Raw genomic sequence first — 15,582 nt, forward strand, 5'->3', positions numbered from 1 at the left:
TAGAGAATATACTGGCAGATAGAGAGGGCCAAACAGCATCAGGTGCAGAGGCCTGGACATGAGGGTCTACCTGGGGCAGGAAGAACAGATTCAAGTTCAGAGTCAGAGCAGAGAGGTCTGTGAATACCCAAGAAAGGATTTTTCTTTTCTTTTCAAATCAGTGGTGCGCCGATCGTGAAGCTTTTGTGAGGAATATTTTGATCTAAGTGCTGATTTAGGAAAGTGAAGCTGGGCTTGGGTATGCTGAGCTGGATCTCAGGTGTCATGGGAGAATAAGCAAGCCCTGTACTGCTTGCAGGCTGGAGGAGGGCTGTTGTTTCTAGGTATGCTTTCCCACATCTGTCCTTTAGCGCAGGTAGTTGTAGTGCCAGAAACAGCTGTGGGGGTGGGGTTAATCTCTGTGGTCTTAGTCATAAAATGAGATGTACTCTGTGGCTGTTTGTCCATATTGCTGAGCACACTTTGGGACTGTAGAGGGGAGTGGGTACAAATGTCTTTACACAGTGGAAGGCTGAGAAGAAACTTAAAAGCTAACGCTAACCATATAGCTTTAAACAAACTTGAAAGAGGTTTGGATTAATTGTTGGCAAATAAGCAACAGTGTTTTCTATTTGAGACAAAGTGTTGAGTGTGGTAGGGTTTTTGTTTTCCTAAAGCTTTGTCTGTCACTGTCACACCCAGCTCCTTCCAGGTGGGGCTGGTGGGCTCCACATGCTGGAGTCTTTCCGTGCATGACTTGTTCGTAAGGTCATACTTCAGCACTGCATGCAATTGTTGCTGGTTTTCAGGACTTTGACAGTACAGCCATAGCTTGAGTTTGCTAAGAGATAACCGTGAGTTGTTGATCGAATCTGGTGGGTGTGTGCAGGCTTCAGTTTGAGTACTGAGGGTCTGGATCAGCTTTAGAAAACTATGCTACCCCCCACCCCCATTCTTGCTCTGATGTTCGCAGTTCAATTCATTGGTGCATACTGACTCTTTACTTAGCTCTGCTGGGCGCATTCCCAGATGGTCTTGCCAACTGGGCCTCAGACTCTGGAGCTACATGGGAACCTAGAATCATGACCCATCATCAAGGACTCTTACGGTTTTCCAGTAAAATTATCCTGTCTATATGTGTATTTCTTAATCCCTCCCCCCTTTCCTTGTTTTATTTTTAAATTAGTAATATTCTTATTCTGGAATCTGTATTAAACAAATTTCTGTTATCGTAGAGAAATTTGGCTAATTTTTTTTTCTTCCTGATTTCCTTAGAAATCCTAAGTAATGCACTGAAGAGAGGAGAGATCATTGCAAAGCAGGGAGGAGGTAGGAAACGCTTAGTTTTGATGTTTTGATTTTTAGAATAGGTTGTTATTACTGGGGATAGTAAGAGTGTAGTGGTGAAAAGCATGGGCTCTAAAATAGACTGCCTGGGTGGGAACCAGCTCTGTCTCTTCCTAGCGTGTGACATTTGGCAAGTTACTGAACCTCTCTGTTTTCCATATTGTAATATGGGGTTATAATGGTACCTACTTCATAGGGTTGTTGTAAATGAGTTAATGCATAGAAAAAAATATTTGTATAAGTGCTATATGTAAGCATTAGCCATTGTTATTATAATTCCATGTAATTTGGGGCCTTTGTTTTAAATACTGTAAAATTGTAAATTCATAAAAGTAAATACCTGATTAAAAGGTATACTACCTCCAAATCTAACAAGTGCTTACTAAGCTATACACATGTACTCATAAATATTTGGAAAATTATAAAGTAAAAAAAAAAAAAAAGAAAATTATAAAGTAAGTAAATACCTGCAATTTCACTACCCAGTGATGAGTGTTGTAAACATTTTGGGAATATCTTTTCATTAATACACTTTTTAAAAAAAATGGGTATTTAAAACTAAATGAACTTTTCCAGCTTGAATGCCTCACTTCCCCATGGCTCTGAGTGTCTTGGCATTTCCTTGGTAGCTCCACTTGCTGGTTATTTCTGTGGTGTGTGATACTAGAACTCCATGTGGGCACCGTTTTCCCCTTGTTCTCTGTTGCTGTTGGCATCCAGGGGGTCAGCCTGATTAATGATATTCTTGAGCATGCTACTGCCCTTTCTAGTATCTTGCTTTTTTAAATACTTTTAGAAATTTTTGCTCTGAAAGACTAATATTCCCCCCCCCCCCCTTTAAAAAAGATTTATTTATTTATTCCTGAGAGAGAGGCAGAGACATAGGTAGAGAGAAAAGCAGGCTCCTCACAGGGAACCTGATGTGGACTCGATCCCTGAACCCGGGATCACACTCTGATCCAAAGGCAGACAGACACTCAACTGCTGAGCCACCCAGGTGTCCCAAAAAAAGACTAATCTTAAATTTTTATATTTTGCCACTTGGTGTGCTGTTACTCAGCTGAGGAAATGGAGAAGTGGAATGACATGTGATGTCAGCCAGAGACTCACAGAAACTTCTGAGTTTCCTTTTCTTCAATTACATCTTGGACTGGGCTGCTTGGGTCACTAATGGGCTGGCTGTGGACTCAGCTGACCTTTTTTAGAGGCAGGTGGCAGTGGTGATGGCGAAGCTTGAGTGAGAAGGGACCCTTAGAGGCTCTGAATGTGGAAAAGTGGTGGGCAGTGGCCTTGGAGGTGGAGCCAGCCCCACCTTCTACAGAGTTACCAGCAAAACAGGGTCACTGCATTGCTGACACGAAAGCATGTGTCCAGCTAAACCATGGCATCGAGAATTGATCTTAGACCTCTTCTAGAATCTACTCTGCAATGCCATTGACTTCTTTTCCTCTAAAGCCAGCAGAGTTATACACAAGTTATTTGGTGGTTTTCCTCACAGAGTAAGGCTCCCTGGAAGTGCCTGTCTATCTAGACATAGAGGGTCTATATTGGTGTTTGTTTTCTTTATCTACTCTTATTTACATGGCTGTATACTAGCTTCTTTATGCCTGGAGGTGCTAAGGAAATGCAGCCAGACTGGCCATCAGCAGGGCATCTGAGAGGGACAAGCTGGGAGAGGGTAAAGGTTGTGAGTGATTTGAATTGTCACATACAATCCATGTAATCCATTTTACAGACTGACCAACTCAGGGTGGGGTTTCTGAGCTTTGAGAGCATTTCTCAGTGTCATTTGGTGGGGAGACCTCACAGTTCTTGGGAATTGACAACCATGGCTCACAAAGCTAGTTAGAAGTACTAGGGCTTCCGAAGTAATGGTGGAGAACGTTGTTGACACAGTCCTCCAGGGTAGAATTTCTCCCTTTTTAAAATTTTACTATGGAAATGTAAGCTGTGGCATAGAAATAGGAAGAACAATGTCCTCACTACCCTGCCTTAACAACAGTTAAGCCTTGACATTTGAGGGATGTCTAATGGTAAATTGTTGTGGGACTTAATTCCTGAACTGTGTTTGAGCTTGTGAAGTGTAAGCCTCTGCACCCAGGTCACCCTCCTGGCATGGTGTGCACACAAGTGTGCAAGTCCCTGATACCTGCCTCTGTTTTGTGTCCCTGTTCCAGGTGGAGGTGGAGGCAGTGTCCCTGGGATCGAGAGGATGGGCCCTGGCATTGACCGCATTGGGGGTGCCGGCATGGAGCGCATGGGCGCAGGCCTGGGCCATGGCATGGATCGTGTGGGCTCCGAGATTGAGCGCATGGGCCTGGTCATGGACCGCATGGGCTCAGTTGAGCGCATGGGCTCTGGCATCGAGCGCATGGGCCCACTGGGCCTCGACCACATGGCCTCCAGCATCGAGCGCATGGGCCAGACCATGGAGCGCATCGGCTCTGGCGTGGAGCGCATGGGTGCCGGCATGGGCTTTGGCCTTGAGCGCATGGCCGCGCCCATCGACCGCGTGGGCCAGACCATTGAGCGCATGGGCTCTGGTGTAGAGCGTATGGGCCCTGCCATCGAGCGCATGGGCCTGAGCATGGAGCGCATGGTGCCCGCAGGCATGGGGGCTGGCCTGGAGCGCATGGGCCCTGTGATGGATCGCATGGCCACCGGCCTGGAGCGCATGGGCGCCAACAACCTGGAGCGAATGGGCCTGGAGCGAATGGGCGCCAACAGTCTCGAGCGCATGGGCCTGGAGCGCATGGGCGCCAACAGCCTGGAGCGCATGGGTCCTGCCATGGGTCCAGCCCTAGGTGCTGGCATTGAGCGTATGGGCCTGGCCATGGGTGGCGGTGGCGGTGCCAGCTTTGACCGCGCCATCGAGATGGAGCGTGGCAACTTTGGAGGAAGCTTCGCAGGTTCCTTTGGCGGAGCTGGAGGCCATGCTCCTGGGGTGGCCAGGAAGGCCTGCCAGATATTTGTGAGAAATGTAAGTGGCTCTTCAGCAACTTGATGGTGGTGGTAGGCACAAAGGGAGGAAGGGTGAGGGGACAGGTTGAAGTCAGAGTCGGTGCCTTCAGTAGGAAGGGTAGCAATACAAAAGGCCACCTTGCTACTGTCCCCCCAAATTTGGTGCTAGTAGGATAAGGAAGGACTGTGAGAGTGTATGAACTGTGCATCAGGAGCCCTGGGTTATCGGACTGCTAGGTGGAACCAACAGTGAGTGAGCTCAGGAACAACCCGAGCTTCTGGACTCCCTTGGCAAGAGCCACTACACCTGGGCATGACGGACAAAGGGCTGTATCTGTATCATCTTTATACCAAGTTAACCACCTTCAGCTACTGTTGAGTGGTTTTGGGGCCTCTAACCACAGGCGACTGTCCTCTTGAAGAGAGATAATGCCACAAGGGAGTACGCTCGGTGTGCTGGTTTCGAGCCTCATTCCAGACAGGCGTATTTTGTTCTCTGCTGATCACCTATTTCCTGAAAGTTTCTCTGAGAGACCCTGGTGTTTATGCATTAGGATATTAGGATTTTGGTTGTATCACTCATCAGTTTTTCCTTTTCCCTTTAGCTCCCATTTGATTTTACATGGAAGATGCTAAAAGACAAATTCAACGAATGTGGTAAGTGTTTGAGGAAGGCTTTCTAGGTGCTTCCATGTGTTGTGGCTTCAGAAGTCTTAGCTTGTTAGTGATGCATTTGTGGGGTGCAGCGAAGCTCCCATCCTGGTCTTCACAGCCACTTGCCGTGACTCAAGGACCAGTGGGACTTGCCATTTTTCTGCCTGTGCAAATATTCAAGCCGGTTGTTGAGTTTCCTCTTATGTGTCAGACACTTCCTATGTGTGTTCTCATTTCAACCTTATCTTTCTCCTTTTATGGTTTTTGAAAGGAGACGATGTCCCCATTTTGCAGATGAGTCAGGAAAAGTCATGTTCCCAAGGTCACATGGTTTCTCCGTGACAAAGCTGAGTAAAATAAAAACATCTGAGATGAGGTTGCTTTCTACCACTGTACTGTTGGTTCATGCCTCAAAGAGCACTCACCCAGAAGTTCCCAGGGGTGAGCTTGTCTGTGAATGAGGTGAGGGGCTCTGGTTTTGGTTTTCTGGCCACACCAGGCCACCATTCTGAAAGGCTCACTTTGTGGCTGAAAGGAAGTGAAGTTGTCCCTGGGTGAATCCCTGCTCCTGACTCCCACCACCTCTGTTCTTTAAACCATGTTAAGTGGGAGCCCCAGGCCTAAGCCACAAGTCCAGGTGGCTTGCTGGGTCAAGGCCTCCTCAGTGTTTTTTCATTTCCTGTTTCACTGATAGCTCAGATTGCACCACTTTGCTGCTTCTCCTGGTTCTTCTCTTAGGGCAGCTGTTGAGCCATACGTGCCTTCTTGCTCTCTCTCCATTCTTTAGTTTGTAGTAGGTATTCTGAAAAGTCATGTTGGATCAGGCTGCTCTCCTGCCTCAGATGCCTGGAGGTGCCCATCTGCTAATGAGAAGCTCACTCTAGTCCCTTTGTAACTTAGTCCGTCCTTTTTCATCTCTCTCCTGTCTCTGAACCCGGAGTTGCAAGTGCCATTCTCCAAAAGTGCTTTATTTTAAGCTGTTGTAGTGAGAGCTTACCTTCTGGTGAGCTTAAGTATTTTAGAACTGTCCTGAGAATCCCTCTAGATGTTGACCTTCCCTTGGGCTGAGTTAATGGCTCTAGAAACGAGGGCCATCTAACATAGGGCTACGTGGTCATGTCCTTAACTCTTTCCCTTATAGACTTGTTTCATGGTGCTTGACACATACCTGGATTCTTAATCAGTGCTTGAATGAATATGTGAACCCCACTTTCAAATTAGGATGCAGTCTATGTGTGGACAATACAGAATGTCCCATTATTTCATGATGGCCTTGTAAATACTCTGAAGTCTTGAAGATGAAGCACCTATAAGGTTGGCTTCACACAGCCACCTTTATAACTTTCTCAAGTGTATGAGTATGCATTTGAAGCTGCCATGAAGGCTTATCATGGGTCAGATGGTGGTTCTGTTGGCAGAAGAATGGCAACATGGCCAAGGGCCATAGTCGCTGGATTCCAGCTATTGTGTTCTGAGCATTTGTGTGCCAGGGCCGCTCTCCCTTTTGACTCTGTCCACCGAAATCCAACAGGTGATCTGGACTGAGTGGAGCCCAGACTGAGGCTGAGCTCTGGGTTTGCCTGATGAGTTGTGGTCTCTTCTTCCCTCCCTGTGCCCAGGCCACGTGCTGTATGCCGACATCAAGATGGAGAACGGGAAGTCCAAGGGGTGCGGTGTGGTTAAGTTTGAGTCGCCAGAGGTGGCTGAGAGAGCCTGCCGGATGATGAATGGGATGAAGCTGAGTGGCCGAGAGATTGATGTTCGAATCGATAGAAATGCTTAAGCAGTTGCCTTTTTTAAACATCGATACCAGACCTCTGAATTTGTATTTTTTCTTGTTAACCATTTTAATTTGTTGGCTGGATGTATAAAGATGTTTAAAAAATTCAGTTGCTTTTTGGGGTAATTTGAATTACTTTTTTAATGACCGGGGTTCCATTTGACTGTTTGCATTGAGATTGCAATGTGCGCAATTTTTTTTGTAGTTGTGGCATCTTGTTGACATCGAATATGACTTTGATAATAAATACCAGTTCCTGAAAAGATGCTTGCTTTTTTGCGTGTGTGTTGTGGGGCACCCCCTGAGGTTTGAGGAGCTAAAGCCAGTCTTCTTTCTACCCTTAGAACTGTGACCACTGGGGGGTCTCATTCCCATTCCTCCTGAGCATGAAGGACATGGACCCTGGCCACTCGAGGAGAACTCTCATGGAAACTGAGTCCTGAGTGGACTTGAATTCTCCAGTGCTGGTAACAAAGCACTTGGATATTACTGGTCCTGAGAGCCATTCTCTCTCCCTCCTGTACAGTTGCTCTTTGGGGTACAGAAATTGCGTCAGGCTTATTTCCTGTTTGGCTTTTGTTACAGTCTTATTTCGGCTGCTATAACAAAAATACCATAAGCTGGGTGGGCTTATAAACTCAGACATTTATTCCTCAGTTCTGGAGGCTGGGAAGTCCAAGATCAAAACACAGTCCATGGCAGCTTTTCTTTGCTACAGCAGACCAAGCACGGTGCGAGTTTCTGAGCATATTTAGTCCTGTAGTGGTTTAGGCTGACTGTGATTCCTGGGTTCTATTAGAACTGGGTTAGAACTCTCCTGTTCCCCAATATGTGGTCTCATAAAGCCTGTGTGGAGCTGCAACCACTGCTTGTCATGTTTGGATGTGGTGTCCTACCTCTGCCACCTTCTCCCTGTCACACTGCTACTGGTGTTTATCCCTGAGGGCTGAGACAGTGGAGGGATGTGGTCAACCTTATAGACCCCCAGGTGTCTGATCATGACTCCACTGTGTCAATCAGGGAAAGAAAAGACAAGAAGCAAAAATCGCTTTAAATAGGAGCTTTATGTGGTTCATGTATGTAGTCAGGCATGAGCCTGGGTGGTTCTGTGATTGCCAGTCTGGTCTCCAAAACTCCTGCTTTAGTGGGTGGCTGGGCTGACAGGTTGTCCTGGGGACCCACACCTGTGGGCCTTATCTTCCCTGGGGGAATGGTTGGCTCTCCAGAGGTTCTGCTGAGGAAGGGTGACTTGGAGTGACTCCTCTCCCCATACACAGCTAATGAGCAGCCCCCAGGGAAATGGGATGGTGGAGTAGGGGGTTACCTCTTTCCAGGCACTGTGGTCCCTTCCAGCCCACCCTGAGCATCTACATACCGCAGAAGCCAACATCATCATACACCTCCGTTTCCCTAGCAGAGAGCACAGTTTGGTCAGTAAAGGTCACCTTGTCCCCCTGACCACCCCACCTTCCCCTCCACCCCCAGTCAGGGCCCACACTCACAGGGGCAGTAGAGCTGTTCTGGGCACGTAGCCATCTGTGAAAGAGAACAGGATAGGTGAGCCCGTAGCCCCCCTGGTGGTAGCCCATTGCCCTAAGATTTCCTGGTCTGGCTGACTTACATTTGCCCTTGGTGTCCCGGCACAGCATCTCGTCCTTGTTTGTGAACTCGATCACCTCCAGGATCTCCCCACGCCGGATCCCCAGGTGCTTGCCACCCCCACGACGTGTCTTGGCGTTGGGATCGATCATCATCCTTGTTTGAATCACTATCTCCCCCTCAAACTGGGGAGGGATATGTTAGAGCTTTTGTTTTGTGCTGTCCCCCCAGGAACCCCAGCTTCTTTCTGAGGATGGAATATGTGGGGTCTTGGTCAATTGGGGCTGTGCCCAGATCTCCCAGGGCTCTTGTTTAGAGGATTCTGGTGTTCACACCTTGAACTTTTTCCGGAACTCCCTCTCCGCTTTCTCTGCCTTCCGGATCTGCTTCAGGGACTTCAGGTCTGTGGGTGGCAACTGCTGTGGCTGGGGAGCCTTCTCCTTCCTGAGGAATTGGGATACTCCTGAACAAGGTGTGCTTCCCAGGGGCCCCCTTCCTGTCTGCCCAGAGCTCAGTCCCTCCCTCTTCCATGCCCTTGGCGGGCTGATGACCGCCCCCCCTACCTGAGTTCTGGATCTTGTGGTGGCCTGGGGGGTTGCTGGGTAAATGGCACTTCATCTGGGAGCAGTCAGAGCGCTGAGTTAGGGCAGGGACTGTTGGCTCAGCCTCCCTCTTGACACTGGTGACTTGATCTTGAATGAGCCTTTCCTATGTCAGTTTTTAGGACATCCATTCCCTCCCAACCCCCACCCTGCCAACTGTCCGTCTTCCCCGGAGGCCTTTCTTGGGGGTTGTGAGTTCTAGTGCATTGCCTTTGTTTTCTGAACTGCTGCATGGTAGGTGTAGCAGAAACTGCTTACTGCAGGAACTCACTTAACCCTCATAGCGACCTTATTACTTAGGATAATAGGTAATACTGTCATTCCCAGCTCCCTGATGAGGGAAATAAAGGCTCTGAGTAGTAAAGCAGTCCTGCTCCAAGGTCATCTGGCTGGAAATGATAAAGGCAGGATTTATTTGCAGGCTTTTGAGGCCATTTCATGTCTGTCTTTTAGAATAGCTTGGCTTCTGGGGATTGTCCTAGGATTTAGGTAAAAAATAAGGCAAAGGCATTTCCTAGAGCAAATGAAGTGGGTGTCTGAGAAGGGGCTGATGGGGTGGGGTTCATGGACTGGCCTGGCTGCTGCTGGGACTATTGTGAGGGGTCTCCCCCCGTGAGTGCGGACTTCTGGCAACCTGCCAGCATTCCACGTAGGAGCCTGCTGGCCCTGGGGTTTGGCTTACGAGAGCCTCATGAATACCAGTTGAGTGAAGGATCTAGAACCTGAAGCCTGAAGCCTCTGGCTTTTTGCTCCAGACTCCAGCCACATCCTGGTGCTCAGATGATGATGCCATCTCCAGTTTCATCCAGGATATTCCCTCCAACTGCTCCTGCTTCTCCCAGAGGCACCCCAGGACCCCTATAACCCACCACGGGGTAGAGCATGCCCCTGTGCACTGTGGCACAGGACAGACCTGGCACACCTGCAGCCCAAATTTCTGGCAGTGTGACCCTAATCAGGCACATAGGTAAGGGAGGTTCTAAGGGTGACCTATTGAGATCTGAGAAAGAGCTACGTGTGCTGGCCCCAGCCCCTTCCAGGAGAGCTCCCAGCTGTGGAAGGAACCTCTGGGGTCGGGCTGCTACCATTCCCAAGTAGGGCAGAGTGGGAGGTTGGACTAGAAGAGTACAAAGTAGCCTTTGGGACAGCGTATTACCAGTGAGGACCCACATAGTATTTCAAGAAGGGAGAGATTTGAGAAGTGTATTTTGTTGGAGTCTTGCAGAATGACTGGCATGGAATGGGGAGATGATTTTCCACTGGCAGGGACAGTGAGCAGAAGTCGGGATGTTCTTGGTCTGTTTGGGGATTGGGGAAGAGTGGGGGGGGGCATACCTTCAAGGCTGCTGGAAGCTAACTGCCTCTTTCCCCACGTCCCTCTCCAAGACTGGCCCCCCAGACCCCAGCCACAAGAGCCTCAGTAGAGCGGAAGCAGGAGGAGCCTTGTCAGGAAGCTCTACTAAGACAGTTTTGTAAGCAGCCCCTGAGGAAAGCCCAGGAGAAGCAGAAGGGGCTTGGGAAAGAGTAGTACAGGCAGCAGACTTGGTGTTGGGGCTGAGCGGGGCGGGGGTGGGGTGGGGGGGGTGGGGGGAGGCGCGGAGCATCCCAAAGGCACCACCCTTAATAAAAGGTTGCCCTGTAGGAAGCCCTTCCAAAGATAGGGCAGGGAAGTCTTGAGAGCACAGGGCCTGGGCTCCTGTCTGCCGGCTGTGTGAACTGGGGCAAGTTGCTTCTGGGGTTCTCAGGCTTCCACCTCTGTAAAAGGGCATGCTGTTGCCTTGGGGGTGGGGGGTGGCTGTACATGTTCAGTGATGTTCACATACAGGGCTTGCATGAAAGTCACTCCCCCCCCCCCCCCCCCCAAAAAAAAATGGTGAAAGCATTAACCTATAGCAGGGCTGGAGACGGGTCTGCTTTGCCATTATCCTGCTCTCTGGGAGCAGAGACTTGGAAGAAGGGAGAAAGAAAGGTCCTCAGGAACCTGAGCACAGAGTGTCTAGGACTGCAGGCTCAGGGTCTCCGTCTACAGCCCATGCCTCAGTTGAGGCCCAAGTCCTGCCTGGACATCCAGCAAGCGCCTCCAGTGCAACAAGTCTACTATGGAACCTGACACCTTGTCCCCGACTCAGGGATACCTCCTCTCTGCACCCAAGTGTCAAGCTTGACTTGGGCCTCATCCGTGTCATGGGCTCACTTGCTCCCTCTCGCCCCTGCATCACATGCCACCAAATCCTCTTTCTGATTCTTCCACTGCTCTGTAATGCCGCCTGCCACCACCCTGGGCCACACCCCTGCCGTGGCCACAGTACGTTCACTGGTGTTGGCCTCTGGGCTGCCCTACCTCTACTGTTGTGTCAGGAGCTGGCATGGCCTTTCTAAAAGGCCCTTCCTGCCCTCCACTTTCTCCCCTGGCACTGCCAGGGAGACGGACTGTCCCTCAGATTTGCCGCAACAGCATGGAAGAATGTGCCCTTGCAATGAATGGTCCCCGGGTGCCTGGGCAGGATGCTCTGGCTGAGGGCTCAGCCCCACCACCAACAAACCTCTGCCCATGGGACTGGGGCTGGAGTTGTCCGTGGGCTCCACGTCGTCATACAGCTCATAGGCCTCGTCCGGGTCCCTGTAGGAACCTGAGATGAGGGCCTCTTTCAGCCTTAAACCTGCGCCAGGACCCACTAACTCCCCACACTCACTGCAGGATGTCTTGAGTCTGTCGGGCTTGGAGGTGGATCCCAGCAGAAGAACGGGTCCTCCTCAGAGCTGTGGAAGGAGGAGAGCGGGAGGGAGGCAGGCCCTGCCTTTACCTTCCCAGCTTTTTGCGGAGGCTGCTGTGACCTACCTGTGGCTGCGGCTGCGGCTCTTCGGAAGCTCTGGACATCCCTGGGGCCAGGGGGCAGTGGGGGCTTGGCTGGGGGGGGGCCTAGGCTGTTTACTGGGGGCAGAGGCCTCCGCCGGGGTGGGTGGCCAGGCTGGAGGCCCAGCCTCGAGCCTCCACTGTGAGAGCGAGCTCCTGATCTCTGCTCCCTGGCTCCAAAGCCAGGGCTGAATGGGAGCCTGGGGCGGGAGCCCGCCACAGCAGCGGGGAGTGAGCTCTCTGAGACGGAGCCAGGGAGTGGGGGCTTTTTAGGGAGATCACCAAAGAACTCCGTGTGCAGGTGCTTCTTGGGCAGAGCACTGGGCTCGGGCTGTGAGAACTTTCGAGGGGGCTGCTGGCATTCAGGCTGCAGGAACTTCCTGGGGAGGAGGCCAAACTCGGGCTCTGAGGACACCCTGGTGAGGGCCCCCAGCTCAGGCTGCAGGAGCTTCTTGGAGGGTGCTTTGAATTCAGACTGCCGTGGCCGCTTGGGAAACACACTGACTTCAGGCTCTGAGGACCTCCTGGTGAGGTCACCAAAATCAGGGTGCAGGAGCTTCTTGGGGAGATCACTCAGCTGAGGGGCTGGGATCTTTCTGGGAAACGTACTGAAGTCGGGCTCTGAGCAGTGGGGCGGGTGCTCATTGGACTCTAACTTCCAGGGGGGCGTCTGAGGGACCTCATTGAATTCAGGCTGTGGCAGGGATTTCTTAGGGAGGCCACTGACCTCAGACTGCAGGGCCTTTCTAGGGTTCACGCTGAGGTCGGGCTGAGGGGGCTTCTTGGGAAGGGTATTAAAGTCGGGCTGTGAAGGCTCTGGGGTGGTCCCATTGGGCTCCAGCTGCTGGAGCTTCTTAGGGAAGGCACTGGGCTTGGGCTCCAGTGGGGGCCTGCTAGGCTCAGGCCGTGGGGGTTTCTGAGGGGTCTCGAACTGTGGGAACTTTTTGGAGGGCTCACTCAACTCAGGTTTGGAGGGCTTTCTGGGGAGATCGGTGCAAGGGGGCTGTGGGGGCTTCTTGGGTACTGTGTGGAACTCTGGCTGTGGGGGCTTCTTGGGGTGCTCGCTTAGCTCGGGTGGTGGAAACTTCTTTAGGAGTTTGTTGAACTCAGGCTTTGGGGGTTTTTTGGGGAGTTCGCTGGTCTCGAGCTGAGAGGCCTGGAACTTTGCTTGAAGGCTCCGGAAGTCCTGATGGCTCCCCTAAGGGACATAGAGCCAGTCAGGCAGGGTTCTCCTAGCTCCTCGTTGCCAGCCTTTGCCCTTGGCTGAGGACCCTCACATTTGTTTCCAGGCTCCCTGGAGTCCTGACCTCACCACTTAGGCACTGCATATGCCCCAGCCTCACCCCCATTAGGACCCGGGCTCCTGCTGCTCCCCCATAGGCTGCTGCTCCCACAGCCTCCCTCTCAGTGTCCTTGAGATAACCGTGTGCTTTCATGCTCCGTATCCCTAGTGCCTTCTCTTCTGATTTCAAAATACATCTGGAATCCAACCACTTCTCACTGCCTGTACCACTGTCATGCTGGCTGGAGGAACTCAGGCTCCTCCCCCATGTTGTCGTCCCCCCCACCCCCCATCCCCATCTCTGTCCAGGCCCCTCCCACACAGCAGCCAGAGGAAGCCCCTCTGCTCAAAATCTGGCAACGTTCCTTCATTTCCCCATGGTAAAAGCTAAAGACCTCATGAAGGCCCTAGATCACCGAACCGCCTCCTGTACCCAGTCACCTTGGGCTGGTCTCCTCTCCCCCACTCTCTCCCACCCCAGCTCTTCTTTCTCCTGCCCCTAGTCCCAGGCAGTTCTCCCTATGGCCTGCTTCTTGCCTCTTGCGCCTCCAGTTCTCTGCTGGTATTTTCTTTTTAGGGAGGCCTCCCTCCCAGACCACCCCTATTAAAAAAATTGATTTTCTCTTCCCAGTACTCTCCACTCCCTGTGTATCAGACGGTTTATTTCATATTATTTCACAAATGTGCCTTGACTTTTTAGTTTTTGTTCTCTCTGTGCCAACCCCCAGCTCCTGTGAAGGTCAGGACGTGGCTCACTCATTGCTGTCCTACAAGTGCAGTTATTTACTGACATAAATACACAGGACACGGGTGTACAGTCAGCCATGTCCAGTCCGGTTATCACAGACTCACACAGAAAGACATAAAGAGACACAGACCTGGAGGCAGCTGTGGGCTCAGGGTCTGTCTCCCAGTCCCAGACACCCTTTGTGGATGGTCAGGGTGCTCACAGTCCCCTGAGCAGTGGCAGGCCGGCCTGGGCAGCGGCATGGTCAGGCACATGCGCCTCCTGTGGCACACCTCGTCCGTCCCAGGTACCATCTGCCGGCCCCCGTGCTCTGTCACGGATACAGGCGGGTGCACAAGTAGGCCGGACCTGCTTGGACCACAGGTGGCCCTGCTGCTGGCCCCCAAGCCTGGCTTCAGCTGGGGCCTAGGAGACGGGGTTGGAGGACAGAACTATGGAGACTGCTCCTGTCTGTGCCTCCTTTCCCCACCCAGAGAATGAGTAAAGGTAGCAATTCCAGCCACGGCTGGAAATGCCCCTATGAAAGTCCACCAACAGATGGGTTGGGGTAAGGATTCCCAGGTAACCCAGAGGACCAGAGAAATCCAGGTCAGCAGGTCATGCCTTGGGTGACTGCTGGGGTGGGGGGTGGGCGGCGAGTACATGGCCCACTTTGTGACCCACAGGAAGCTGCCCCCATGCTCACCCTGGCCTCCTGTGACCAGGGTACTGTTCATGCTGACCTGGGAGGAGAGTCGTCTGGACTGTCTGCCTGTTCCCCCTTTTTCAAGTCGAAGCCCCGGCCTGGGCCCCAGCTGACCCAGTGGTGCATCCTGGCTGCTTCCCACCTCTGGGCCTTTGTGATGTCCTTGCTGTTCCCCGGTGGGGTGGGGGGCTCACCTACAGTTGAGGGTTCACTCACCATGGCTGCAGGCGGGTGATGGGGCACAGAGCAAGTGGGACCCAAGCTGGGCCGCTGCCTTCAGGAAGTGACTGTGGCTTGTGCTCCACGGGCCCCACGGGGGTAGGGGATGCTGGCTGGGTGGGGAGGGCAGAGGAGGAAGGAAAGGAGGCGGAGACAGACCTTGCCTGTCCCTAGATCCTGTCTGGCACTCGAGTTCCTGTCCTGCCTGCTACCGTCTCCATGGTTTCTGTGCTTTGTGCATCGGCTGTCAGCACATGCCCAACACGGTGACCAGTTTCTTGACTCTGTGTGGTTCTGGGGGCTGGCTGACTTCTGGTCTCCAGAGAGGACCTGGTGCCAGGCCCTGAGGGCCTTCTTGGGAGGGGGAGTGCTCTATGAGTTAGGGGCATGGTCAGCTCTGGGCCAGGAGGCTTGGGAGTTGGGGGAGCATGATGGGTGAGGCCCTTCTGCTGGCCCTTGTTGCCTCACCTGCCTGCCTCATTTCCACACTTCCCCACTGTTGGATTCTCAGCTCTGAGCAAGACTTCCCTATTACATACAGGGGCAGATGTCACATGGGTTGAGGACAGCCACGGTAGGCAGAGGGCCCAGCTGGGATGGCAGATGTGGTGGTGGGGTGGGGGGCAGTAGCTAAGGCCTCACTCTCTGCGGGGCAGGGGAGGGTGCCTGAGGGCCAGGAGGGAAATGGGGACAGCGGGCAGAGCAGTGGAGAGGGGGTGAAGGGAGCAGGCAAGACTTGTGCTGCGGGGGATGTGAGGCAAGCCCTAAGTGCAGGGCTTGGTCTGTGGGAGGTCAGTGACTTCAGGAGAGTGCAGAGCCCTGAGTCTCCAGTTTAGGTATATGTGTAAATAGCTTTAGGAGTTTGCAAAAAG

General features: G+C 52.1%; 2 protein-coding genes across 20 annotated transcripts in view; one reads left to right on the forward strand and one right to left on the reverse strand.

Moving 5' to 3' along the window:
- The window catches only part of HNRNPM (heterogeneous nuclear ribonucleoprotein M), a 40,651-nt gene extending 33,665 nt beyond the window's left edge, over positions 1-6,986 (forward strand). For 12 of the 16 annotated variants that reach the window (XM_038567502.1, XM_038567505.1, XM_038567503.1 and 9 more), the window contains 4 exons: positions 1,255-1,308; positions 3,504-4,306; positions 4,893-4,944; positions 6,561-6,986. In XM_038567502.1, coding sequence (XP_038423430.1) covers positions 1,255-1,308; positions 3,504-4,306; positions 4,893-4,944; positions 6,561-6,724 — 1,073 coding nt within the window. In that variant the 3' untranslated portion in view covers positions 6,725-6,986. Of the gene's footprint in view, positions 1-1,254; positions 1,309-3,503; positions 4,307-4,892; positions 4,945-6,472 lie in introns of all 16 variants that reach the window. The other 4 variants (XM_038567504.1, XM_038567509.1, XM_038567510.1 and 1 more) reach the window with 2 other exon arrangements.
- A 780-nt stretch (positions 6,987-7,766) lies between these two features.
- Positions 7,767-14,839, reverse strand: PRAM1 (PML-RARA regulated adaptor molecule 1). Of its 4 annotated transcripts, none has more exons than XM_038567521.1 (10): positions 14,708-14,839; positions 11,762-12,974; positions 11,616-11,682; positions 11,466-11,542; positions 8,884-8,938; positions 8,656-8,764; positions 8,343-8,505; positions 8,224-8,257; positions 8,046-8,131; positions 7,767-7,952 (listed from the first exon to the last, which is right to left on the reverse strand). In XM_038567521.1, exons 1-9 carry the CDS (start codon positions 14,708-14,710, stop codon positions 8,089-8,091), a joined length of 1,764 nt encoding a protein of 587 aa, XP_038423449.1. In that variant the 5' UTR covers positions 14,711-14,839; the 3' UTR covers positions 7,767-7,952; positions 8,046-8,088. The 4 variants fall into 4 exon arrangements, with proteins under 4 accessions (XP_038423449.1, XP_038423448.1, XP_038423450.1 ...); XM_038567520.1 differs by having other exon boundaries at positions 7,767-7,955; XM_038567522.1 differs by having other exon boundaries at positions 7,767-7,969.
- Positions 14,840-15,582: the final 743 nt, after the last annotated feature.

Source organism: Canis lupus, chromosome 20 (genome assembly GCF_011100685.1).
Source record: "Canis lupus familiaris isolate Mischka breed German Shepherd chromosome 20, alternate assembly UU_Cfam_GSD_1.0, whole genome shotgun sequence".
Taxonomy (NCBI): Eukaryota; Metazoa; Chordata; class Mammalia; order Carnivora; family Canidae; genus Canis; species Canis lupus.